Source organism: Polistes fuscatus, unplaced genomic scaffold, assembly GCF_010416935.1.
Source record: "Polistes fuscatus isolate 324 unplaced genomic scaffold, CU_Pfus_HIC Scaffold24, whole genome shotgun sequence".
Lineage (NCBI taxonomy): Eukaryota > Metazoa > Arthropoda > Insecta > Hymenoptera > Vespidae > Polistes > Polistes fuscatus.
The window spans coordinates 609,429-635,129 of record NW_025113101.1 but is presented as its reverse complement, the minus strand read 5'-3'; the positions used below and the strand labels follow the sequence as shown (position 1 = coordinate 635,129).

At 35.0% G+C, this 25,701-nt stretch overlaps 4 protein-coding genes and 2 long non-coding RNA genes across 17 annotated transcripts in view; 2 read left to right on the top strand and 4 right to left on the bottom strand.

Moving 5' to 3' along the window:
* Positions 1 to 5,494, bottom strand: part of LOC122518340 (muscle calcium channel subunit alpha-1) — a 51,071-nt gene extending 45,577 nt beyond the window's left edge. For 4 of the 6 annotated variants that reach the window (XR_006304057.1, XM_043637221.1, XM_043637219.1 and 1 more), the window contains exon 1: positions 3,837 to 5,493. The gene's annotated coding sequence lies outside the window, so the exon portion shown is untranslated. Of the gene's footprint in view, positions 1 to 3,836 lie in introns of all 6 variants that reach the window. The other 2 variants (XM_043637217.1, XM_043637218.1) reach the window with 1 other exon arrangement.
* A 2,540-nt stretch (positions 5,495 to 8,034) lies between these two features.
* On the top strand, positions 8,035 to 14,192 carry LOC122518341 (RNA-binding protein squid-like). Of its 5 annotated transcripts, none has more exons than XM_043637224.1 (4): positions 8,035 to 8,166; positions 10,751 to 10,854; positions 10,974 to 12,143; positions 12,538 to 14,192. In XM_043637224.1, exons 3-4 carry the CDS (start codon positions 11,790 to 11,792, stop codon positions 13,042 to 13,044), a joined length of 861 nt encoding a protein of 286 aa, XP_043493159.1. In that variant the 5' UTR covers positions 8,035 to 8,166; positions 10,751 to 10,854; positions 10,974 to 11,789; the 3' UTR covers positions 13,045 to 14,192. The 5 variants fall into 5 exon arrangements, with proteins under 5 accessions (XP_043493159.1, XP_043493161.1, XP_043493160.1 ...); XM_043637222.1 differs by lacking the exon at positions 8,035 to 8,166 and having other exon boundaries at positions 10,457 to 10,854; positions 10,974 to 11,152; positions 11,252 to 12,143; XM_043637227.1 differs by lacking the exon at positions 8,035 to 8,166 and having other exon boundaries at positions 10,457 to 10,854; positions 12,538 to 12,923; positions 12,986 to 14,192.
* On the bottom strand, positions 8,718 to 9,930 carry LOC122518343. The gene is made up of 2 exons (XR_006304059.1): positions 9,767 to 9,930; positions 8,718 to 8,967 (listed from the first exon to the last, which is right to left on the bottom strand). It is a non-coding gene; the product is annotated as an uncharacterized LOC122518343 (long non-coding RNA).
* Positions 10,142 to 10,458, bottom strand: LOC122518342. Its single transcript, XR_006304058.1, has 2 exons — positions 10,311 to 10,458; positions 10,142 to 10,225 (listed from the first exon to the last, which is right to left on the bottom strand). It is a non-coding gene; the product is annotated as an uncharacterized LOC122518342 (long non-coding RNA).
* Positions 14,193 to 15,936: 1,744 nt separating the features above from the next.
* On the top strand, positions 15,937 to 19,832 carry LOC122518257 (E3 ubiquitin-protein ligase SIAH1-like). 3 transcript variants are annotated; one of them, XM_043637061.1, is made up of 5 exons: positions 15,937 to 16,412; positions 17,457 to 17,635; positions 18,020 to 18,259; positions 18,335 to 18,527; positions 18,620 to 19,832. In XM_043637061.1, exons 1-5 carry the CDS (start codon positions 16,177 to 16,179, stop codon positions 18,795 to 18,797), a joined length of 1,026 nt encoding a protein of 341 aa, XP_043492996.1. In that variant the 5' UTR covers positions 15,937 to 16,176; the 3' UTR covers positions 18,798 to 19,832. The 3 variants fall into 3 exon arrangements, with proteins under 3 accessions (XP_043492996.1, XP_043492995.1, XP_043492993.1); XM_043637060.1 differs by lacking the exon at positions 15,937 to 16,412 and adding an exon at positions 16,643 to 16,896 and having other exon boundaries at positions 17,284 to 17,635; XM_043637058.1 differs by lacking the exon at positions 15,937 to 16,412 and adding an exon at positions 16,643 to 16,896 and having other exon boundaries at positions 17,278 to 17,635.
* A 3,099-nt stretch (positions 19,833 to 22,931) lies between these two features.
* Positions 22,932 to 23,816, bottom strand: LOC122518425. The gene is made up of 2 exons (XM_043637365.1): positions 23,810 to 23,816; positions 22,932 to 23,632 (listed from the first exon to the last, which is right to left on the bottom strand). The coding sequence occupies exons 1-2, from the start codon at positions 23,814 to 23,816 to the stop codon at positions 22,932 to 22,934; spliced, it is 708 nt and encodes a 235-aa protein (XP_043493300.1).
* Positions 23,817 to 25,701: the final 1,885 nt, after the last annotated feature.

Genomic DNA, 25,701 nt, shown 5'->3' with positions numbered 1-25,701 from the left:
CGTAGAAATAACGTGGAAAAATGATAAGACACTTAAGTGTTGTATGCTTTTATAGGAAAAACACACTGGGTGTGTTTCTAGTTGATTCCCCCTTTTTTTGTAACGTAACGGTTCTGCCACGTCGTGCAAGATCGAAAATGAAATACAAATCGGAGACGTAGATGAAATGTCAAAGAGCGCATTTATAAATACAACGAATTCGTGGGCTTATTTATAACAGCCTCGAACTCGAAGTCGTGAGACAATCGATTTATTTCATCAAATCGGCGCGTATATATACGTAACCTAAAAGAAATCATTTTTTGAGGGTGGGGTGGGGGAGGGGGGGCGTGCTAATGCGTATAAATGGATGCATATTGCGTGAGTTTGTTTGTTGTGTACAACAGGAGAGAGAGCAAGGATGCACGGTTAATTCAACGTGGTTTTGTGCGATAAAAGATATTGATCGGAAAGTTTCCATCCGTAAGAAAAAGGAAGAGGAGGAAGAACGGAAGGAAGGGAGGAGGTAAGGGAGGGAAGGGAAGGGAAGGGGAGGGCAGGGGAGTAGTCGGTCATGTACGGAACGCTTGGACATAAAAATCTTTTCCTTCACGGCAATAAGTTTGCTCGGAGTTTGCTCGACGTTCGAGAGAGAGAGAGAGAGAGAACGACTTTTCGTTTCTTCGAGGTTACCTCGAGGACGATAAAAAAGAACGACACCATTCTGAGGCAAATCAAAGTCGATTTTCAACCTATATATATATGTCTTCTACTTTCTCTATATATATATATATATGTGTGTGTGTGTATTCTATCCGATCACCGTTGGTTTTACTTCGCACGACTAGTTTCGTCGATATCGAATATCATTAGCCCGAATATCTTGCAAACACGCTCGAACGAACCTAAGCTTTTGTTTCTCGAACGAGAGAATGACTCGAATGGTATTGTACATATGTATATACGCGTGCAAAATAAAGAAAAAGAACACTTTTCCTTCCCCCCGTTAGATATCTAGCCAAGTGTTGTTGTCGAAGCTTCAAACTCGGCTGAAAATATGATATCATTGGGAGGGAGGAGAGCCGAAAAAATGTCGAGCATTTTTCGTATACCGAAGGCAAACTGTCGCCAGTAATATCGTTTCTATGCTATAGTTAGTTAAATATTTTCAAAGTTAACTCGAACGATGTCTAAAAGGGGAGAGGAGAGGAGATTAAAAGTCGGGATATTTTCGTGTATTTTTTTTTTCTGGAAGACTAGAAAGCAACGCGCTTAAATTATAAGCACGAACGTCGTCCTCGTTGTCGTTGTCGTCGTTGGCATCAACCTATCACGATGCCGAAAGAGGACTTTCGTTAAAGTTCATCGCACGTATTACTCGATAAATCCCGCACATTCCTTGCCGCAAATCCTTCTCGTTCTCTTGGCAAAGTAAGCTGTCGGACGTACGAATACGTTAAAGACGACTTTTCGGAACGGCCGAAAAAGCCTTCCGGTGAAACATCGGCTAGAAGCTGACTCCTACCTAACATAGTTTATCTTACCAAATTTTCTTTCCCCCTTTCTCTCTCTCTCCCTTTGTTTTTTTTTCTCCTTCCTTCTTCCCTCGATACAGAGACACTCTCTCTTTCTCTCTCGGAACCCATCAGCTTTGCTCAGAACCATCGTATATTTATTTTATCGCGATCCACATTCGCATACTACTCGGGAATAGGAAAAAGGAAGGAGAGGGAATAAAAAAACGAGAGAGAGAGGTCCGTTAAATTTATCGTAGAACGTGCGCGAGAAAAAAAGTTGATGGGGGCTGGGGGTAGAGAGGAGGGAGAAGGGTGGTGTGAATCTGCCGGAAGAACGTAGCGAAGACTATTACTATTACTCCGGCTTTGGTATTTCTCTTCTTGGATCGTACTAACTTGGAATTAGGTTGACTACCCCACCTTCCGAATGCCTGCCTTGTTTCCGTCAAGCTCTTCGCGTTATCTGTTTTATCGCGTTGCACGTGCTCGAAATCAATAATTTCGGTCGAGACTATTCCGGTAACGAACGATGAAACTTTTTCCACGAAAAGAAAGAAGAATCTTTGGTAATAGGCGCGTATTAAAAAGTACACGAGGAGACCGAATAGAAAAAAAGGGGAGTGTTTGTTTTATATCGTTAAACGTAATCACCCGTTATCAACTCTTTGTCAAGCGACTGTATTAATCTGATCGAACGGTAGACGCAAATTTGCATTCATATATTTATAATGAATAGAGTATTATTATGTGAAAATAATTTGCACACGTTGATGAATGTTTTACATAAACGACTAGCGTCGTTACCTGCGTTGAGTGGGGAGTGGGGACGAACAATTCGCATGAATTCTACATCAGTGATGCGATAAATTATCATATTTCTCTTCGCGTCTAAGGGGAGGAAAAATTTCTCTTTATTTTTTTTTATTTTTTGTCCCCCACCCCTTCCCCTCACCCCCGTCTAAAATTTGTTCTCGAAAGCATTGCTGCTGCATCGTTTACTGGGTCGCGTTTTCCACGTCGAGTATAATAAAATGACGTACGTAGGTACGACATAAGTACCAGAAGTCGTGCGTTATCCAGGACGGAAAATACGCGCGCCATTTTAATAAATGCCACTTCGAGAGAGACCTATGTGTGTGTGTGTGCGCGTGTGTGTGTATGTGTACCGTGCTGCTTGTGCGAGTTGCGTAAACGCGTGTTTGCACGAGAACGAGAATCCCCGTCGTATAGATCGGGAGGGTGGGAGGGAGATTAGGGGGAGGAAGCATAGGGAAAAAAAAAAGAGCACATTTCTGATTTTTCTTTCGCCCCTTTTTCAATTTGAATTTCGCGAGTCGCGTCCGGTTGATCGACCTCGATGCTAAAATTACTTTAGGACCGTTCGTTATAATCATTAAATAGATACCTATCTGGCAATCGGCTTGGCAGTCGACAGCACAGCTGACTCAAGCTCTTACTCAAATTTATTATTTCCTACATTTTTTATCTGCGAGACCTGCGAGCAGGGAACATCGAGAATAAAACAAAGTGGCGGAAAAAGTATGAGAGCCAATTTATTTACGATACGATTGTTCGAGAAATAACAAATTGTTTTCCTTTTTTTTTTTTCTTTTTTCTTTTTTTTATTTAGGTCCCCCCCTATTCGAATCGAAAAGACGGCTGACTCGTTTATCTAATTGCAAAGGGAAAAGTTTGTAAAAAAAAAATAGGCGTATACAATAACGTTGCATCGGTGATGAATTCGAGTTATACGCAAAGTAATACTTTAAAAAGTATTGGAAAAAAAAAAGAAGGGGAGTAGAATATTTTTCATGATATACGATTAACACCGTTGATCTCTCGGGCCGCGTCGAAGACGTCGCGTACGATTCCAAGAAAATTTTGGCAAATGTTCTCCGATGTTCATCGGTTCGATGAATCATCGGGGATTAGAATTTCGGATAGTAACGTCCGATACTAACGAATTTATGCGAGGATGCGCTACTATTCTAACCAACGAGTTACTCTAAACGATAAGAAAAAAGAAAAACTTTAGTCTCTCGACGAATGTGTGTGTGTAGAAAAAGAAGGAAAAAAAAACAAAAGGAAGAGAGAGAGAAGAGCGATTACTATATATCTGTTTCATTCTTTCTCTTTCCCTGTTTCTTTTCCCTCGTTCGTTTGCTTGCTTGCTTGCTTGCCTAGTTCTCGCAATCGGAGTCCGTTGACTCTCGAGGCCGGGTGTGCACGAGGGTTTTTTTCTTTCACGAAAAATAATCTCACCGTGTGGTATTAGTTGCTTGTAACATTTTCGTAGCGGGGGTGGGGAGGGGTGGGGGTTCAAAAGGTGCTCAAACTTACCGCATATCTTTGGAAGAGAGAGAAGCTTTGACGATAGAAGCGATCTTGTGCGTATCACGTGAACAACCGGGCGTATCCGCTCCTCATATCTGTCTTAAACGAGACGTCGTTTAAGCTTTATTATACACTTTGTTTTCCCCTCACTCTCTCTCTCTCTTTCTCTCAAGGAAAAAGAGCGTCGTCGGACGAAGAAGAAACTAAAGAGAATAAGAACGGACAAGAGATATCTATCTCTCCTTTTTTAAACCGGAACTCGAGACACCTTCTTCTTTTTTTTCCCTTAAGTTTCCGCTAAAGTTTCCGCGGCACTGTAAAAAATTTGTTTCTTTTTCTTACAAACGCATCACCATCGTCGCCACCAACACCGCTATCATCGTCATCGTCATTATTATCATGATCATCATTATCGTCATCATCCTCCTCAACATTATCATCACAAACGGCACCCCAAAGATAACGTAGCACTAGACCAGCAGTAGCGAGCAACGTCACGATCGTCGCCGCTACTCACTCTCTCTCTCTCTCTCTCTCTCTCCCTCTCTCTATCTCTTGTTCTCGCTCTCTCGTGTAAACTTATAAATAGATATCTGGGTACGTTCGATTATATTTATATATATGTACCGACGTATACGCGAGAGGTACGCATATATCTATACATATATATATATATATATATACACGCGCGCGTGAAAAGAGAAACGAGAGAAGAGGTGGCGACCAAGATAACTTGGAAGGGGGTTGAACGTGTTCGCGGCACACTACGGGGTAGTTTATCTTGACGTTTTCTTTCGATCGTTTCGGTTGGTCGGTTGTTGGTCGGTTGGTTGATTGGTTGGTTGGTTGGTCGGCACGATCCCAAATCGGTTGGCGCGCTAGCTCGATCGTTTCTGGGAAAAGGAGCGCGTTAATGGTGCGCGCTGATATACCTCTCCCTTTTATTTCCCTTGAAGCGCGCCTCCTTCCGGATCCACCGTGGACAAGCACGAGGGCGGATGTATCCTACGCGATTATTTTCACCTGCTATTTTATCTCATACGCACCTCGTGCTTTTCCTTTTTTTTTTTCTTTCTTTCCTCCCCTCAAATCCACACTTTTCCTATCTCTATCTCTATATTTCTCCCACGCACACGTCAACGTCCCTTTACTCGTCTCTCTCTTTCTCTCTCTCCACGGCCAGTGCACCCTACGAGTATGTAAGTTTCTCTCTCTCGCTCTTTCTCTCTTTCTCTCTCTCTCTCTTCGGGAAAGAGATATTTTCGGCGACGGTTGGAGAAAAGAAAATGCCGCTAAATGAATAGAGACAGTTGGAAAGATCAGCGAGCTTTTCTTTTCCCTTTTTTTTTCTTCCTCTTCCTATCTCCTTTTCTCTCTCTCTTTCTCTCTCTCTTCCGTTTTACGAAAGGATTGTCGTAAGATTTAAAACGAAGATACACACTACTAATCCGAAAAGACGACGACGACGATGACGACGATCACGATCACGATCACGATCACGACCACGACCACGAAGAAGATGACCAAGACGACGAAGACGACGAAGAAGACGACGACGACGACGACGACGACGACGACGACGACGGCGACGACGGCACACGACACGCTCGAGTCGACGATACGTCGCCGGCTCGACGCCAGCGACGCCTGGCGTCGCGACGCCCCACCCCCACCCCCACCAGCGCCGAGTCGACGCACCGTCTTCACCTCCTTCCCACCCTTCCTCCGGCCAACACCATCCGCGCCTTTCCCTTTTCACGCACGCGCCTGATAAAAAACACAGAACAGGGTGGAGAAGGTAAATGCCTCCTTTTTACCGATACATCCACCGTAACGCATGGACGAAGATCCAACCTCGAGAAAATCGATGGGGATCGAGGCACGGGGGGTTGGTTGCTTGCTTTCAACAGAACACCAACTATTCTCACATTTTCTAATATTCTTATATCATTCGTCGTTGTTACTAATTGAAATATATTCATCAAATACCCGAAAACCCTCGGCGAGGATCCTTCGTCGTACGAATCCTTTCCCGTCGACTGGGAGTTTCGACTAATTTTAAAACTAAAGAAATATCTGTCGCATTATTGCAAGCCCGCTCGTAGTACGATCATTAGCGCGCGTGCAAGGACATTGTACCCTGGGGAAATTAAAATAACGTAAGTGGAGGCCGTACGAATGTACTCTAGCCTGGTATATACGTTTGTATGGTCGCGCGTTTAGATAGATACGCGTTCTCCTCCTCCTCCTCCTCCTCCTCCTCCACCTCCTCCTCTTCGTCTTCTTCTTCTTTATTGCGGCCGCGATATAAATGCTAGTTCCTCGAAATGAAATAACTTTCAAGTTCCTAACTATAGATAGACAAGGGAAAAACATTTTGTCAACGATCTATCGCGTGTTTTATTCGAACATATGAACCCATTTTAATTGTGAAAATGGATTATTATAATCGAAAAACGAACGAGGAATATCATTTCCTTCGAATGTTTGCCTGCCTCCTCTTTAGTTTTATTTTTATTGTTGTTCTTAGAGTTTTCTCTACTTTTCGAAGAAAACAAAGTAGAAAACTTTAAATATACATGAAAATACTGTGATCACTGAACCAAAATGGCAGAGGAATAATGACCCTCCCTCCGCTGTACTTTTACAAGACGTTGTATTTTGTGTCTGCTCGTTTGATGGGAGCGTTTGCGTTCGTACATATATTGCATACACCCAGCCTCGGATACAAGACACGTTTTATACTCGTATATAGGTCAGACTGATTCTAATACCGAGCAAGTTGCACGTTACACGTGTCGTATTTAACCGTGCGATTCATTAAACGCACGACCTTATTAAACATAATCGCCACGTCGTATATCCTTTTCATCCAATAGATTCTAATCTCTTGAACGATGCAAATACATACTGTAGGATTCATGAAAAAATTGAGCAGCTGGATCGAATGGACAGGAAATCGAATCTTTTGGCTTTTCGGAAGAATTTTTTGGTTACCCATTGAGCTATTCAAGGCCTACCGTCCAATCTTTCCACAAATGCCTATTTAAGTATTTGGGCATAAAGGCGCTCGTCCCACGCTCTACCCATCCCCCCTACAGTAATATTTGACTTCGAATGTTACATCTAAACTCTATGACATAGACAACATTCTCTCAAGAAACGTTGCTGGACGCTTAAAGGCTTCTCGTCTAGTTCCCCAGTCAACTTGTTCGCGTCGCTACAATCGTGAAAATCTTGGACGCGCGCTATTGGGTGTTTGACCCAATCGAAAATTGCCAAGCGACGCGATAGCCTTTGTCATATTCCATGTTCAAAATGCAGAGCGTTAGGCGCTTGTTTCTTCTTTACAAGCAACAAATAATTATGAAGGGTAAAGGTAATGAGAATCATCTCATTCATATGGAAGAAAACTTGAAAAAGTGTCCAGCTGTATGCTATAAATAATAGTTCAAAACTTTCCAGAATGGCGCTGGTGTAGACAAAGGGTATGGTATGAATGTAGCAATTGTAGACGAATCGAAGTATGCCGAGTTAAAAAATTTAATACTTGTGTAGTACAAAATAATGTAGTTAATATAACTTTAAAGAATTATTATGAGAAAATCTATAGCTAGAGAGATTTTATTTCGTGAAATATGAATAGTTGTGTATTTTTCAATACTACTCTAATAATATTTGGCGCTTCCTTTAAAATTTACCCTGATGCTAATGTGGCGCCACCCTAATTTAATGCATTTCGACGGACACTTTTCCATATACACAGATGATTCTCCTTACCTCTACTCTTCATAGCTGCAATTATAGGATTCGGCGCATAAAGAACGCTGGGCACTTTGTAGTGGCGCAACTAGAAGGCGTTGCTTGTGGCATAGCTTGGCGTTCAATGGTTAAGGCTTCTTTTTTTTAGTTCCCCTAGCCAACCGTCAACATCGCTACGATCGTCGTCTAAACTCTTTTTAATAAGTTTGAATTCTTTTTTCTTCGTGTTGTTGCAACATTAATTTTGTTTATTACATTATTATTGTTACGAAACAAATTTCCATCCCGTTGATACCCTAATTTGTAGGATTTATGAAAAAATTAAACCACTGAACTGGTTAGACCGGAAATTCGAATTTTTTTTCTGGACAAATGCTGTTGACCATTGATCTATCTAGGGCCCATCGTCCAATCCTCTCAACGGATGCCTATTTAAATAATTGAGCACGGAAATGCTCGCGTCACCACACATTCGTTTGACAGCATTGCATGGGTGATAACCTTTCTTCAAATGAGAATAGAGGTATATCGTATATTAGTCCAACATCTGGTAGCCGACAGAAAATATCTATTTGTAAGTATAAGACTGAAATTAGTTATTATTTTTCTTTTATTCAAAGTTCACTATTTTTTACAAAAAATAAAAACCGGCGTGCCATAACCATCAAGAATATATATATATAGATATACAGAACGCTCGACACTCGATGGCCAAAAAACTCGCCGCCATCAGCTGATCAAATAGAAAGAGAGAAGTAGAATAGCATTGCTCTCTTCTTCTCTCACTCGCACTCGCACGTTCAAGACCGGGATACCCGAAGATCCTTCGTTTGTTTATTAGTAAAAAAGCCCACCCGTGTAAAAACCGACGGCGTGGCGGGATTTGCACCCCACTTTACAATTATCTTTTACCATATTTTTCTCGCTTATTTTTGCAAATACGAAGATAAGTCTCAGAACATTTTTTACGTATTTTTTTTTTTTTCAATTCTCTACAACTTTTGTTTGAAACTTTTTTCGTTTAAATGCCTAGATTCCTTCCTAGTTTTTTAACCCTTTTTTTAAGATCTTGGTATCAGATTTTAATAAAATTAAATATAAATTTATATCTTCTTCTTCTTCTTCTTCCAGCGTCCAAATAGGCATATTGCCTGTTCTTCATCGCAACTCGCTTCTTGTAGGTATATTGTCCGCCCATCGTTTTCGTGGTCTTCCAGGGCTTCGTTTCCCTAGTGGTGATCTATCTCTAGCGATCTTCACAATTCGGTCTCCTGTCATTCGGGTTATGTGATCGTTCCACTGAATTTTCCTCCCCAATACCCAATCATTGATGTTGTCGATTTGGCATGTTTTTCTGAGGGCTTCACTTCTTTGTCTATCCCATAGAGATTTTCCGGTTATAAATTTATATAATATATATAAATTTAAATAAAATTAAAATATCACCATTCGTTTCAGCGTCATCGAATTACTCTTCGATCAAATTTTTGAACTTCCCCAGAAAAAATAAGAAGTTTGATACGATCAACAATACAGTCAATCTCTAATATCTACTATACATTAGAAGAAGACTAACTAAGCTTGGTGAAAGAAGAAAAGGTATTACTGATTTGAAAAATTAATTTGACGAAATTTGTACTTTATAATACAATATGTATTACACATAATGTTCGATGCCTGCTCTCGGACTATAAGTACACGTGTTCATATGTATATGTAGTGTATACGTGTAATGTGTAGTGTATATTTGTTAAAGTGAAAAAATTAAGGGAAATTTAAGGGATATTGAAAATTCATATCTAAAGGCATGAATTTTAGGTACTTTTTGAATTGCTGTAAAAAGAAGGTAAACAATATTTTTAGTACGCATTTTTTTTTATCGGATATTTATAAATATATCAAGAATATATGAAAAAAAAAGTGAAAAAATTAAAAACTCAAAAAGTTATCGGCCAATGAAGTGGGAGGGTCTGAAAAAAATGATGGCAACTGTAACCACGATTCCAACCCTCCTAACAATCTATCTATTGTCGTGAAATCGCCTTTTTTTATCGATTTGAAAATCCTTTCCTCGCGAAAATCCCGCGAAATCCTTTTCCTCGAGGATTTTCGATATTATATATATTATTATATTTTAAAAAATTAAAATTACAACTCAATATATTTTTATATACCCTCTTATCCCCTTAGTCCCGAAGATCGCCGAAGATCGCCGAAGATCCTTCGTTTGTGTATTAGTTAGTACCACGTACGCTCGCACACACACTAGCCCGCTCGCGTTTAAAAGCCGACTGAGAGGCGGGACTTGCTTCACAACTCTTACAATTATTTTCCCATCTTCATTCCAATTTTTTCGCTTATTTTAGAAAATACGAAGATAACTCATAGAACATTTTTTATGTATATGTTAATTCTCTACAACTTTTGTTTGAAACTTTTTTCGATTAAATGCCTAGATTCTAAGATAAAGCCATTTTTTACTAATTTTTATCATTTTTTACACTTTTTCTCAAAAAACGGCACCTTTCACCTCAAAAAAATTAGCACCATTCGATTCAGCGTCGTTTATTACCCTTAGATCAAGTTTTCACCTTCTCTTCTGAAATCACGGCAAACGGTCTTTATTGACTGGACTATAATATAAAAAAGTTTTCAAGTATGTCGAAAAGTACTTGTGTGAATATCAGCAGCAAAAAAATAATGAAATTCTATAATTACCCTATTCGTAATACTCTGGATTCGTCTCGTTCTCTCGAAGTTTAGTTTTCGGAAGAAATCATTTCTGTCACATGTGTAAACTAAATTTCACCGATGAATTCGAGCACGAAGTACACGTCACCCGATAAAAGTCCAAGCATGAACGAATACTCCATTTGATGAGAAACTCGAATTTGAAATACTGGACTATTTGAATTAACACACAGCACGCTGGTGTGTTAATATTAAACTAACAAGCGTCTACCAATAGCAAGATGATGATGTGATATAACAATATGAATATATGACATATATAACAAAATGAATAATAAAAGATATAATAAGAATAAAGAAATATCGAAAAATAAGGAAAACTTACAAAAGACTGACTGAAATCGCACAAGGAATCACTTTTCTTAATTATTCGTTTCTCACTGTCAATTTTTGATTGAAATACATAGGTACATATAACTTATAATTAACAACAAGCCTGTTTACTCGAGAACCCTTATGCTATTCTTAAACTCTTCCACTAAAAAAAGGATAAGCTAAAGTTACCGAAGAGGTAAGTTTTATTTATATAATCTTGGCCCAACTATATTTTGACACTTATATATTTGACACATTATATATTTAACACTCTCATGATTCCTCCGAATTTTGACAAATATCTTTATTTTTCAGTTGGATATCAACCAATCGATGTAAACAAAATGAGCGATTCTTTGATGAAAATAAATAAAAAAAAATAAATGGAATCACAATTAACAAACAAATTCACTTGGTTGGTCGAGATGAAGTACAAAACCGGAAAGATAGTAACTAACGCCCAAGTAATCGGATCGTAGGGAAATAATGTGAAGGTGCGTTTCCAAGGCACCGAGGCAAAACGTAATAAAACAAACTCGAAAAAGAAGTAACCGGATGTGATGTTGTAAAAAAAGATAATTTTATGTTTAAAGGTGGAACCAAACAATGGATTCCTTCCTCTCCCGCTCTTTTCTTCAAATTCTTATGGAAATTCCAAAGAGAAAGGATGAAAGAAACTACTAATGGCGAAGACGAGATGGGTAGTTTAAACGTTCGCATTTGTACAAAATTATGCATATATGCAAACTTTCATGAATCGTTTCCACCACAAGTGACGCGACATTTCTATAATTAATCCCCTGGTTACCCGTTTCCGGTGTTTTGCAACTTCATTGGAGGAGAAGCAGATAGTGGGGAGAGAACGAGTAGAAAGCGCCAATAATAAGTGTTAGCTTGAAGAATTGCAGAGTGGTAGACACAGAACTGTTCCCTTTCTTTCCTTGGTCGAAGCCGGCACCGGTTCTGCACAGAACAGAAGCAATTCTAAGACGCGTGCTGAGTATATTATTTGTAGATCATAAAACTTTGAACCTTGCAGAAACGTTTTTTGGCGCTCAAATTAATCTCAGAAGAAGTTTTATAGCGTATCTCTAGTTTATCAATTACTTTGATTGTTCTCCTATCATAACGATGGCGACGGTTGAGTGCTACCAAAATCAAGCTCAGGCTGCTGCTGAGAATGATCAACAACCACAAAGTCAACAGCAGAGCCAACAGCAAAACCAACAGCCTGCACCACAGCCGACCGCTGGAATTCCCGGAAGGGATGACGAGCGTAAGCTCTTCGTTGGTGGTTTATCGAGAAATACCACAGACAAAGAATTGCGTGATCATTTTGGGAAATTTGGAGACATCGAGAGCGTTACAGTGAAAATCGATCCGTATACCGGCGTCTCTAGAGGATTTGCATTTATAGTTTTCGCCAATCCTAAAACGATCGACAAATTGCTTGCCTCGGGAGAACATTATATCAACAAACGTAAGGTAAGTACTTCTCTTAAATCTTAAGGAATTTACATAAAGGTTGCACAACGTGGTACGACACAATAGTAGTGAGCTGCGCGTTAAGTGAATTTTTTTTCCCTCCTTTCTTCAACCGTTTGTTCAACCGTTTCTGTAGATGTTTCTCCATCCGCCGGCGCTGCTATATCCGCAAAAGATTATTGTTCTTGATGCGCGCCCGACCTATTTTAAAATATCGAGTAGTAATTTCCTTTCACGTGTACAATTTATTTCTATTTTTACTATCTTACTATACTATCTTACAAATAACTCCCTCCTTGGTTCCTTTGTCGAAATATTGACTATCCGTGAAGCGTGCATTACTATTCTTCAATTATATTAACATGGATAAAATTTATATGCTTTTATTTTAAAGGTTGATCCGAAAAGAGTTTGCAAGAAACCACACCATGGAAAAATTTTTGTTGGCGGTCTTACACCTGAAATTACAGACGACGATATAAAATCATACTTCAGTCAGTATGGAACTATAGTCGAGCTGCAGGCACCATTTGACAAAGTAAAGAATCAACGGAAGGGCTTCTGTTTCATAACATTTGATTCTAAAGAAGTTGTGTATAAATTGCTGAAAACTCCAAAACAAACAATTAATGGCAAGGAAGTTGACGTCAAAAAAGTTAAAGTAAACATAGATCCTCGACCACAAGGATTTTGGGGACCTGGCTATAGTTATGGATATGCTGGTGGCTACGGTTATATTCCGGAGTACTGCAACGGATATCAAGGAGGCTATGACGATATGTATGGAAATTATGATTATTCTTGTTACGATGGATATGAAAATATGGGTTATTCGGCTCAAGGTAAACCACGAGGCAATGGACAAGGACCACGTCAATTTCAGAGACATCAACCATACTAATCATCTACCATATTAGAAATACAAAATCTTCACATGTTTATGATCAAGTCTAATACGAGAGTAAAGGAGGGAGGGAGGTTTACCGTTAATATCTAATTACAGTCTGACTGAAACAAAGGAATTTAGATGGAATAAGGTATTATGAATGCCCGATATCATCTCCTTTAAATTTCAATAATTTCGTACGTCATGTCTGTACAATATTAGATACCTTTATGTAAATTTGTTAAAAAAAATTTTCTCACTACTTTGGCGCAATGATGATTGATGTTAAGAATTTAAATGATACGGATCAAATTTCTATAAAATGCACATTTTGCCTCCCATCTAAGGATTAAAAATAAGAACAAGTATTAATGGGATTTGCATTTTCTTAAATAAAAGCAAAACTATTAATAATAATTTTATCAAACTTGAATAAATATATTTACAAAAATAGTTTTCCATCATGTATGTTTCGATCAATAATTATAAAAATTTTTTAAGTCCCTAGAAAAAAATCCGAGGTTGAATGACATATTATCTACTTGTTACTCATCTCTCATACTAATAATTCATCTACTAAATAATTAAATTTCTTTGGCTATTCCATAGCTATTTCCATAACCACTATTTAGAAGTTTAGGTTGCATTATGATATACTCTATTTTTTGCTTGGTGTTATTTTTATCTCAAAAAAAAAAAAAAAAAGGAAAAAAAAAAGGAACAAGAACGCTGTATAGCTTGCATTTGTTTTTTTCTTTTTCTCGGTGGTGTGAGTTCTTTTTTTTTTAATATGTTTCTATATTATTCTATTGCAAATTGCCAATTATGGACCAAAAAAATTTGCTCACATTGAATCGTATTTCTTCCTTGTAAGATTATTATTCTATATCCATGCTCAATTATATATAATTGTTTATAATCTAAAGATAAATCTCGTAACTTATGTGAATTATTAATATGTGCATACATGTGTGCATAGGCAGATTAGCCTAAGATATATATACTGATATAGGAATTAAGTTAAAACATTTGAAAAATGTATAATTAAAATATGAACGTCCTGGGTATTAAACATAAGGGATACTTACGCGACGTTAAATTACGAGTAATATTTCTATGTAATTCGTATATAACGAAAATTGTCATTGAAGGAAACTTTAACATTAAGAAAGAAAAGAAAAGAAAAGGAAAAAAAACAAACACAAATATATTACTTGCTTTATGTATATATGTATATGTGTATGTATTATGTATGTATACATATAAATATATATATATATATTTATATATTTATATATGTATTTATATATAATATATATATGTGTTATTTATATATATATATGTAATATATATAAATATATATATATATATATATGTATGTATCAACGACCTATTGAAATTTCAATAGATCAATTTCTACGAGTATATACGTGTATTTGCTCTTCTCTTTAATTGTAACATAACGTTGTAGTATAGTTTAGACGTCGCGTTTGTACTCATTATGTCGTAAATGTCACACGAATACGGCGAAAATATTACATCTAAGCGCGTAAAGCAAAAGCAAAATTTGTTTAAGATAAACAGACAGACACTGGAGTAACAGAATGTTTCTAAATACAATATGAATGAACAATTTATAAGTTACGAAACCATTTAGGCTACATTGACATTTTCTTTCGCATTTTTATCGAGAGTAGCAAGTTCCCGTTCGATATTACAAACTTCTGCTCTTCATATCGCGAAAAGACTGTTCAAACACGTAGTATATCATTCGACATGATACAATATCTATCTAGACAATTCGATAATCGGTATTAATTATATTCGTACAATTTTTTTTGACCGCTAAATTCAATTCATTAACGTTGTTAATTGTAAAAAACAACTTGAGAGGGAAAAAAAGAAAAAAAAGAAACGCGTTTCTAAATAATGCACCGAAAACTACGTTATATACATCGAAATTATGTCGTTTACAAGGCTGGCCAAGCTTAATACATTCGAAAGACATTCAATGGTTACAAAAGTATCTACGGTTTGGTTTAAATCTTACATAAAATAATTATATACCGCAGATCATCGGGTCCTTAAATACGAGATATTAAGCCAAACCAACTATGCTTTTGAAATTCAATATGTATACTATGTATACTATTTTGCTGCGTGTGAAAAAAAAAATATATATATAAAAAAGAAAATGAAAAAAAGGAGAAAAAAAAAAAGAAAAAAGAAAAAGTGTGTGAAATTAAAGGAAAATAACATGATAATATTTTGTTACAATTAATTAATATTCGCCTGTTTCACCCATGACACAGTGTATATTTTAATTATAGCAAGAAATAAAATGCCTATTACTTAAAAAAAAAAAAAAATAATATCAAAATTCTTTTCAATCACTTTTGATCTATCTATTTCGTTATTCGATACAATGCGAAATTCAAACTTGATCGGAATATATATCGAATATTTGACATCATTCAATTGCTTTAATTTTTTTTTTCTAGAAGAATCATAATACGAAATTTCGATCTATTATTAATCGAACAACCGTCGATCTAAAAAAAATATTTCTAAAGATTATACGGAATAATCGAAATATCATTTGAACTATTTCTCATAATTAATTTCTATATAAGATCGTTAAAATACGAAACAAAGAAATAATAACGTTAACGCGCGCGATTGGTCTATTATATTTTTCAAATTAAACCAATCGGAATCCTATATCGATATTTCTTTCCCTTCAATATAGTTCGCGATTGCGATGGGTTTTAAAAATTAAAGGCGAATTTCTCCGACCAATAGCCAACAACCTAGCACGCGAATCGGATTCCCATTCGTCGAGAATATTGTGATAAATAATATACGAGATAGTAAACTCGGTATGTGAACTCGGATTAAAACGTTAAAGTGGCAGCTGCATGGGTGTAATCGCAAGGGTACAGAGGCGGCAGCTGCAGTGTCATCGCTTCGCATTACATCGTACGGAGGTGTCCTAAGGGTGTACGAATAAGAAGCGAGCTGTTACACTATGTTTCACATAGGACTGGTACAATTAATAGAGCGGATTATGCTGAATCGTCGGCCGCGGGATTTTGTCATGTAGCCTCCCGCGGACGAAATAATTACACGCTTGTTTATATATCATCGATGTACCGAAGGATATCGAAAGCGTTTGCTACAAAAGCTCCAGAGTTGAGGGGTCGCATGAAGTCGATATCACCGACGTTACAACACCAACAACCGTTGTCGTCGTCGTTGTTACCACCACTGTTATCGTATATTTTCTCATCCTTTATTTCCTCCTCCTCGTCGTCTACGTCGACGTCGTCGTCGTCGTCGTCGTCGTCGTCGTCGTCGTCTTCGTCGGCGTCGTCGTCGTCGTCGTCGTCGACATCGGCATCGAAATTTTCATCATTTTTCCAAATTACTCCGATGTCACTATCCTCCTCCTGATCATGCAGTAGTTCTCATATTATTTCGAACAACGACACAAAACTCGTCTACAATTTAAATCTCGGTAAGTTGAGCACGTTTTTATTTTCTAACTTGCCAATAGCGCTACATGTGGAATTTTCCACTATACAGTCATCATATACATGTTCATCATCATCGCACCGTGTCTCTCTCTCTTGTTTATGTGTTGATTTTTGCCTATATATTATTACGACACTTTGCATTAGTTCCATCCTCTCGTCTGTGTGTGTGTGTGCGTTAATTTACTCGTGTGTACGAATAAATCAGCCGTAAATGGAATTGGCTCGTCACACGAGAAACATTATACGTTGAAATACTCTCACTTCATAGTGAGAATTTGATGGTTATACCGGTGACAATGAATTTACTGAACACGAATAAGATTAACGCAGGGTTTGTTCCAATTCATTTTTTTTTCCATAGCCTAAAACTTTTCCTTAATATTTTCATTGATAGAGTATTATCGCGAATAAAACCTATATTATATAATGAAATAAATATTGTGTGTGTATGTGTGCGTGTGTTTTGCGATTGTGTGTTTTGCGATACCAACGGAGATCTATTATGCATTTCAATGTGAATCGAGATTAATTTAATTTAATTCTTTTTCTTTTTTTGTATTTTATTGGATTTCAATACGCGTTGTTTTTTTGTTTGAAATACGATGAGATATTGTATTTAATAAGGTTATATTAAAATATTGCTTTATAATCTCTCTGTGAATGTGGTACATTCACATTTATTTAATCTAAATGAGAATAATAACTAATTAAGTTCCAGATATGGAGTTGATAAGTGCCAGGAGATTGCACCAAATCTAAACGAGGCCATTGGTATTGAAAAACTATTGTATTTGTGTTATCAAACTGTTTACCTTGGTACTTAACCTAGGAGAAAAAGAAGATGTCACAGTTAAATATAAGTACAGGAAAAAAAGGAAGGGGTGTTGCAAGTACCTCAGCTTCATCCGTATCAGCGTTAACCAGTTCAACTGATTTAGCTAGCCTATTCGAATGTCCTGTTTGTTTTGATTATGTACTACCACCTATCTTGCAGTGTCAAAGTGGACATCTCGTTTGTAGTAATTGTCGACCAAAACTTACCTGTTGCCCTACTTGTAGAGGCCCATTAGGTACGTCAAATGTATATTCATATTATATATAGTTAAGTTTATGCTAAAGCAATTATCTAATACAACGCGGAATGTACACGAAGTCGTCCTAATCTTATCTTTCTTTTTACTCTTCTCCTTTTTTTTCTATTATCTAAGTAAAATAAGATCTCGTTCGGAAACGTTCGTTCTTTATCCGTTTAATTTAACACTTTTAAACGTATAATAGGAAAAAGATAATAATATTAATTAATAATTAGTGACAAAGAAAAGCTGAGAAAAATGCTGATATAAATGCTGACAATAATGCTGACAAAAGAGCTGACGACAGTCAGTATCTACGTCCCGTCTTTTAACAGTTACTTCTTATGTATCATTTATCGTGTTTGTTCTCTTTTAAATTAGGTAATATTCGCAATCTGGCTATGGAAAAGGTAGCGAGTAATGTAATGTTTCCTTGCAAATACTCTATTAGCGGATGCACGGTATCTTTGATGCATACCGAAAAGCCAGATCACGAGGATGTGTGCGAATTCCGTCCATATAGTTGTCCTTGTCCTGGTGCATCTTGCAAGTGGCAGGGATCTCTCGAACAAGTGATGCCGCATCTTGTTACGAGTCATAAAAGCATTACTACTCTTCAAGGTATGTGCCCTTATTTATTTTAATTATATTGCATAACATGTAATGTTAGTAACGGTTCATCGCGACTTATCTTAGGAGAAGACATAGTTTTTCTGGCAACTGATATAAATCTTCCCGGAGCTGTGGATTGGGTAATGATGCAATCATGTTACGGTCATCATTTCATGTTGGTACTGGAAAAGCAAGAAAAATATGACGGTCATCAACAATTTTTTGCGATTGTTCAATTGATTGGTTCGAGAAAGCAAGCAGAAAACTTTGCTTACAGGTAAAATTCACTTTCGTTTTTTCTTATAATTCTAAACAAATATAATTATATGACACGTATAGTTATATGTCAATGTACATCATTTTCAATAGGCTAGAATTAAATGGAAATAAAAGACGCCTTACGTGGGAAGCTATGCCACGTTCTATACATGAAGGGGTCTCGTCAGCTATTTTAAATTCCGACTGCCTTGTATTTGATACGCCTGTTGCTAATTTTTTTGCGGATAACGGAAACCTAGGAATTAATGTTACAATTTCTATGGCATGAGGAAAGCCAGAGAAAACAGTTTAGAATCATTCAGACATATCGTGAAGTCTTTGAATTGAACTACTAAACTGACACGAAAGATTGCCTGTTATGCATACATAATTTCTTTCATGTTACCACAGATGAATATTAGCAATATGGATGTTAGAAAATATTGGAAATAGATTGACAAAGTGCAACATTTACACACTTGGTTACAGAACATCCGTGTAGGAGCTTTAAAGTATACTTGTATGTGATATTAATAATACATGTGAATAGAAGATAAACAGCTATTTGGTTAAAGCAGCTAAAAAAGCCAATTTATAGAAAGTACCTGACAGTCATAACACGATGCTTTCTCTTAGTCATCTCTTATCAATTTTTTATTTATAATATTCCTTAGCGAATTTTATATTAATTTAAATGTTAAGAGTACATCACAAATATCACTTAATACGATTTACCTAACACACACACACACACAGACTCGTCTATATCTTTATTTCTAATCTATTTAAACATTTTCATCTCTTTCTCTCTCTCACTCTTTCTCTCTCTCTCTCACTCTCTTTCTCTTTCTCTTTCTCTTCCTCTCCCTCTCTCTTTGTCTACATTTATCATGCACTGCTAACGAAAAGTGACGGTCAATTCTACCGACATAATAATTTGTTTGAATTTTGACAGAAATAATTGACTTTTAACCAATTTTATTTAAAAAAATTTTCCAATCCTTGTTGATACGAACGTTATCTTGTATTATTTCACGCAATTGTATACATATATTTAGATTTTAATGTATAAAAACACATATACAAAAGTTCAGCATCATAGATATTATTTTATACGCTGTAAGTTAATTATAAAATTGTAAATTACACAATATTTTCAAACATGCGCGTATTGCCCATGATATCAAGCAAGATAAATTCACTAGGAATGGCGATATCTTATAAACCTATTAACTATATTGTTTGCAGTTTGGAAGAGCGAAATGTAAGATTTCGACTATTTCATATAGCCGAATCATTTTATATGCAGACATTTTTCGTGAAATAGCTTGAGAACAAATTCTGTGGTCATGAAGTGAACCTAGTACTGCATACAAAACACGTGCTTGTTACACGTATATGTATATATGATATATATATATATATATATATATTCGAATAGAAAAACAAAAATTTGCAATCGCATCGCTACGTGACTTACGATAAGTAATATAAGTAAGAAATACATACATATATATGTAAGCATATAAATTTATAAGTATATTATCATGTATTTATAAGTATATTATATAAATTTATATATATATATATACTATATATAAAATATATATAAAATATATATAAATATATATGTATGTATGCTTACTTATATTACTTATCGTGAGTCACGTAGCGACGCGATTGCAAATTTTTGTTTTTCTATCCGTCATACGATCCGAACCTTTAAGGTGATGGCAAAAAACTAAACATTATAATAGCGTGTATCAATTAAACTATCCTGTAAAGAGGTAGTTTATTTCTTGATACATAATTAAAACTAAATAATCTAAAGAAAAAAATGTGAAGTCATAGTCAAAGTAAGAATAAGTTTGGAAAGATCGAGGATACATTTTTCATCTCGTAATAGATATCATAATTAATTAGAATATTATAATAATATTTATTCTTTTTTTCTCATTTTCTCTTTCTTATTATTATTATTATATTATATCATATTGTAGCATGGTATTTTCGTTTTTTGTTTTTTTTTTTTTTTTTTTTTTTTTTTTTAATTATATAAAATTTATAAGCATCACATTAAATTTCTCAATTGTACTAGTGTATGATGAAATGAATAATTTACTCGAATCAGACATCACACATTTACTAATAATTAGTTTTAAACAGTTTGAAAGAACGTAAATTACTATAGGTTCAGATTTCAAGCGATAGAAATCTTTTCGTTTATAGAGATAATTCAGACTGAAATATAACTACAATTGTGAATATTAGGCTAAGTAAAATATATTCAACAATTCTATGTTAACTTTTTTTTGTCATTTTGGTTTATATATTAAGTGTGAATTCGATAAAATTTTATTATTATTTTGGATTGCTTTTAGATCTGTCTAATTATTCGTATAAAAAAAAGACTCGTATATAATAATAATAATAATAATTATTATTATTATTTTTATTCATTAGAATTAATTATATATTAATTTCATACTTTGTAATATAGAACAATTAAGCAGGAGAAATGTTCCCATTACTCTATCTAATTATATACACATATACATATAAATATATATATATATATATGTATATATATATATATATATATATTTAAATTGTAGGTAAAAAGAATAAAATGTTACTGTAAATAAATTAAAACTTCTTATGTGATACAATAAATAATAATGTAAATTCTGCTGATACACATATCGACAGTTGAAAAACAATGCCTCACATGTTCAGCTTTTATTGATTAAATGTTGATTTCAATTCAAAGAAGTCTCGTCTCTTCTATGGATTGAAAGGAATATTTTAACATAAGAAAAATTGTATATACGAGGTAATATTTTTTAACGGTTGATATCTATGATACTATGAGAAACGGGAACCAACTGCACATTATGTACACATATGAGATTACGCGCATATATGCTTGTATCGTTATATTTACATTTACATAAATCTGCATTAGATAACCAGTTAATTTTTAATAGAGGTAAGGAGAGGTGACACTTTTGGCGGTTATTCCCAAAATTGATATTAAAATTTCATGTTAATTGTTGCTCTGCTATTGTATATACAAGTAAATAATTATTTTACCTGTAATATTGAAAACAATGGAAAGTAAAAGTTCCGTAACATAGGATCGGTATAAAACATTTATCAATGAATAATTGAACTATGATCATTTTGGTAATAGCACAAACTGATATAAATATTATGTAAAATGAATAGTTACACAATATTATTAATAAATATAAGCGTAACTTTACGTAATTACCTTTCTATAGGGTATAATAATCATAACGCATGTACAGAAACATAATTCGCGTTAAACAAAAATATACTATGCAATAAGGAATGTGTACATAAATGATTAAAATATGCTTTAGGGCCGATATAGCGTTTAAATTCTTACTATAATAATTTATTTTTTAGCAAACAGATTCTTTGCGAATTGTAATGGTATCGTTCAGTGAAGGTATCGCAAAAGTTTCACGTTCAATTTAATCCTTATCTAATTACGGTTTCTCTTTATTTTTATCTTTTCTTTTTACGTGTACACGCATTTTTCTCTTAGTATCATTTGTGTGTAGTCGTATATAGTTGTAAACGTATATTATTTAATTTTACTAAAAGTATCTGAAGAATAAATAAAACTTCAGACATTTTAATATAAATTTCATTTAATATCTTTTCTTTATTTAATCATTTACTTTTGACATACCTTTACTTTCTAAGTTATTTAACACTCTAATGCCTTGGAATGTTAGAAATGTGTAATAATTTTTAAATACATGTACCTTCGCAAAATAAGTTTATCATCGGTATTTTTTAATAGCACAGTCTACTTTCCTTTCATTAAAGTGAATAACTTCATTAAATTAGTAGTGTCTAATTAAATCTTTATTTGATCATAAATTCAAACAGTTAATAATTGATTTTAAGACAACGTAACAAATTTACAGATGGTAATAGAAGAGAATAACTACGACGACAATTATGTATATTAACACTAAACCTGCCGACACTTCATGTATAACTATTCCTACCGTGAGTGGTCAAACGACCACTTTAGAAAAAAAAAAAGAAAAAAAAAAAAAAGAAAAAAAAAATACATATCTTAAAATAAATATAGAATGAGATTTTAATCAATTCGATATTGCGAGTAATATATTTTTGTTTATTTAGAAATGCATAATGTACATTTTATGCGTGTTTACCGCAATTCATACAAATTACAGGACGCGGTCATTTGAGCCTGCGTGATAGGTTTAGTGTTAAAATAATTGTATTAAATCAGGCTCTGAAAAAGCGAACACGATACGTTTAATAAGTTATGCGATTAATTACGGATAAAATATTAAATACAGATTATGCCTTATACACTAAGATGTATAAGTTAGACGATAATATCTCGTTGAATTAATTACTGATTGTAATAGGCAAGTTTTCGCGAACAATTAGCCTCACTGATTGACATGCATTTGCCAAATTGAACGCTCCATTCTGCGTCTTCGTCGCAGGTGTATACCGCTGTCTTGACGCCCTTGCAATAATAAACATTTTTGCAAGAGATCGGATCAGGGAAAAACTTGCCTTCGGAACCCTTGTAATTCTTGCAAACATTCGTGATTGGACATCTGTCAGAATTATCGCAAACTTGAGTGTACGGGTTGAAATATTTTCCTTGGGGACATTCTTGGAGTAATTTTCCATTAGCGGTACACTGGTAGAACAAGTAGCAGCGCGTTTCGTGTGGCAAATTGGTGCCCAAGGGGGTATTTGAGCAAGTCCACGATGGATCCCATACACCCGATCCCGATGGTGTTGACTTACTTACTTGTCCTGATTTACAACCGGCTTTTGTTGGCCAGTCGCAAACTTGGTACAACGCGTTAAAGTGCAATCTTTTTGTCTTAGCTTTGTTCATCCATGGGCAATCCATCAAAATCTTTTCTCCTTCGTGGCACTTATAAAATTTCGTGCAATCGCTTTCGTGTCTTATATGTACCGTAACATCATCTGAGTCTACTTCTGGGCATTCCGTTGGGATCGGAAGTAATGGTGTATCCTCAGCAAAGACCGTAACCAGGGTAGCCGCGAATGCGACTGTTACCAAAAGCCCACCTGTTCAAATGTTTTTCATATAAATAATAACCTAATCGCTTGTACCTTTATAACAATATTTCTATCTATTCAACACTTTTCTATCGTATTGACTAGCCAAATGAAGAAGAAAATTAGCCTTCGCGAATATATACGATAATTTATTTAATTAAGCGTTAAGTTTCTTCAGCAACTTGCCTTTCATGATGAGAACCGAACGTTGATATAATTTTCCCTCTGTATTTGTTCTTTGAGCTTAATTGATCGTTAACTGGTTCTATCAAGTGAAAAAAGTGACTTATATAACCGTGTTCCAACCCTCTTATCATTTTTTTTTTTTTACATTTTATATCTCATATATTTTTTTATCTAATCTGATTTTAATTTTATCATTCAAGACTTTGGCATTTTCTTTTTTTTTTCTTTTTCTTTTTTTTTTATAAGCCTAAAGGTTACAATTAAAATGTGATTGATTTTCGGAAATACGAAAAAATATCTATCGGAATGGTAGACATTATTTTACGTTTAAATGATTAATACGAAATTACTCATTTGCTCATCGATCCTTTCCCACCTATATTCGATTAACATTTCTTTCCTTTACTTATTACAACTACATATGCATTTGCATATGCACAAGAATATTTCGTTTATTCGTATATGTGTGTGTGTGTGTGATTTGATAAAGTAAACCAAAATTTAGAGAATAAATTCTATTCCATTAGAAATATTTATTGCAAGATAAGAAAGAGAACATATAGTTATTATAAACGCATAAATATATTTATCAAACGTAAGTGAAGTGTGATGGCCATTGTCGAGTGCCATGTACTTTGACCACCCTAACGAATAAGACGATAATTGACTAATCATGCTAACTACGTCACCATTCATAGCTAAGAGTATGACGAATCGCTCAAACTCGTTCGACAAAATTTGATTTCCGCGATAACGATTATTGTTCGAAATTCAACGAACGGTGTAGTAACGCATTTGAAAATAATCTCTCATCAAATTAATTGCCGTAAAAAGTCATCTGTTCGTACACGCACAATGTATTCAAGATTCATTCGATATTTTATTGATGCATTTTTAACGAGGAAAAACAGAAATTGTCGAGCCTTTTTAAATACATCCTAACGTTTTATGCAAAACCTTGTTAGTAAAGGAACAATTCTATTTTTTCAGAGATAAAAAATAGATTTGATGTATCGTAGAGAATATGTTTAAAAGGTTTATCAAATTCCTGATAAATAAATCGATTTATTAGAGATATTCGTGACACGTCAACACGTGACATACTTCAAATATTGCCTAATACTATCAGAGTGTCTCCTTATTCTTTCGGCATATTGCGTTTGTACGATTTCTAGAATGATCGATTTTTTTCATTCCAATATCGATCAATCGGAAATTCGTAGAAAATGTCACGGCCTTCTTTAATCAAAATCTTACTTTATCTGCGTTTTTAAGACAGGGAATTATTTGAAAATCTTTCAACATATATATAGGAATGACGTATCCGTTCGTATGGATTTTTAGAATTCGATTGCGTTGTCTCTTCGTAAATAAAAAATATAGTTTTTATTGGTCCTTGGTTGTCACGTTATCGATTGTTATTAGGCAACGTTGTTATCGTTCAAAATGATTTATATCTTTTAATAGATCGGGAAGTATCCAATTATTTGGAATATTGAAAGTCAAATATATTTCACAGGGAACGACGACGATTTAATAAGAAAATTTCAAATGCAAAAGAGAATAATTATTTGTACCGTAATCTTTCTCGTAGAGATGAACGGGATTTGTACTTGACCCTTAACGCGAGGGCTAAAATTGATTATCTCGTGATCGAGATAAGTCATCATCTTTTTTGGATTTGAGGTGTTGTTTGTTGAGACTATCATACAAGTAGGAAGATAGAAAAGGATAGGGCAACATACTTCAAGTTTTATCACCATAAGAAGATTTGGATTAATCTTGAAAAGGATTCGTCTTGCAAGCTTATACCATAATCCTTGCTTTTACTATGCTTGTTCCTCGCACATTTATTTCTAATATAAGAGAACAAATAAGAGGAGAAAAGAAAA

Coding starts and splice junctions, on each gene's coding strand:
- LOC122518341 (XM_043637226.1), top strand. CDS start 11,790: ATGGCGACGGTTGAGTGCTACCAAAATCAAGCTCAGGCTGCTGCTGAG. Junction 12,144..12,537: donor ATTATATCAACAAACGTAAG/GTAAGTACTTCT, acceptor TTTATTTTAAAG/GTTGATCCGAAAAGAGTTTG.
- LOC122518257 (XM_043637061.1), top strand. CDS start 16,177: ATGTACCGAAGGATATCGAAAGCGTTTGCTACAAAAGCTCCAGAGTTG. Junction 16,413..17,456: donor TCGGCGTCGTCGTCGTCGTC/GTCGTCGACATC, acceptor GGGTGTTGCAAG/TACCTCAGCTTCATCCGTAT. Junction 18,528..18,619: donor GCAGAAAACTTTGCTTACAG/GTAAAATTCACT, acceptor CATTTTCAATAG/GCTAGAATTAAATGGAAATA.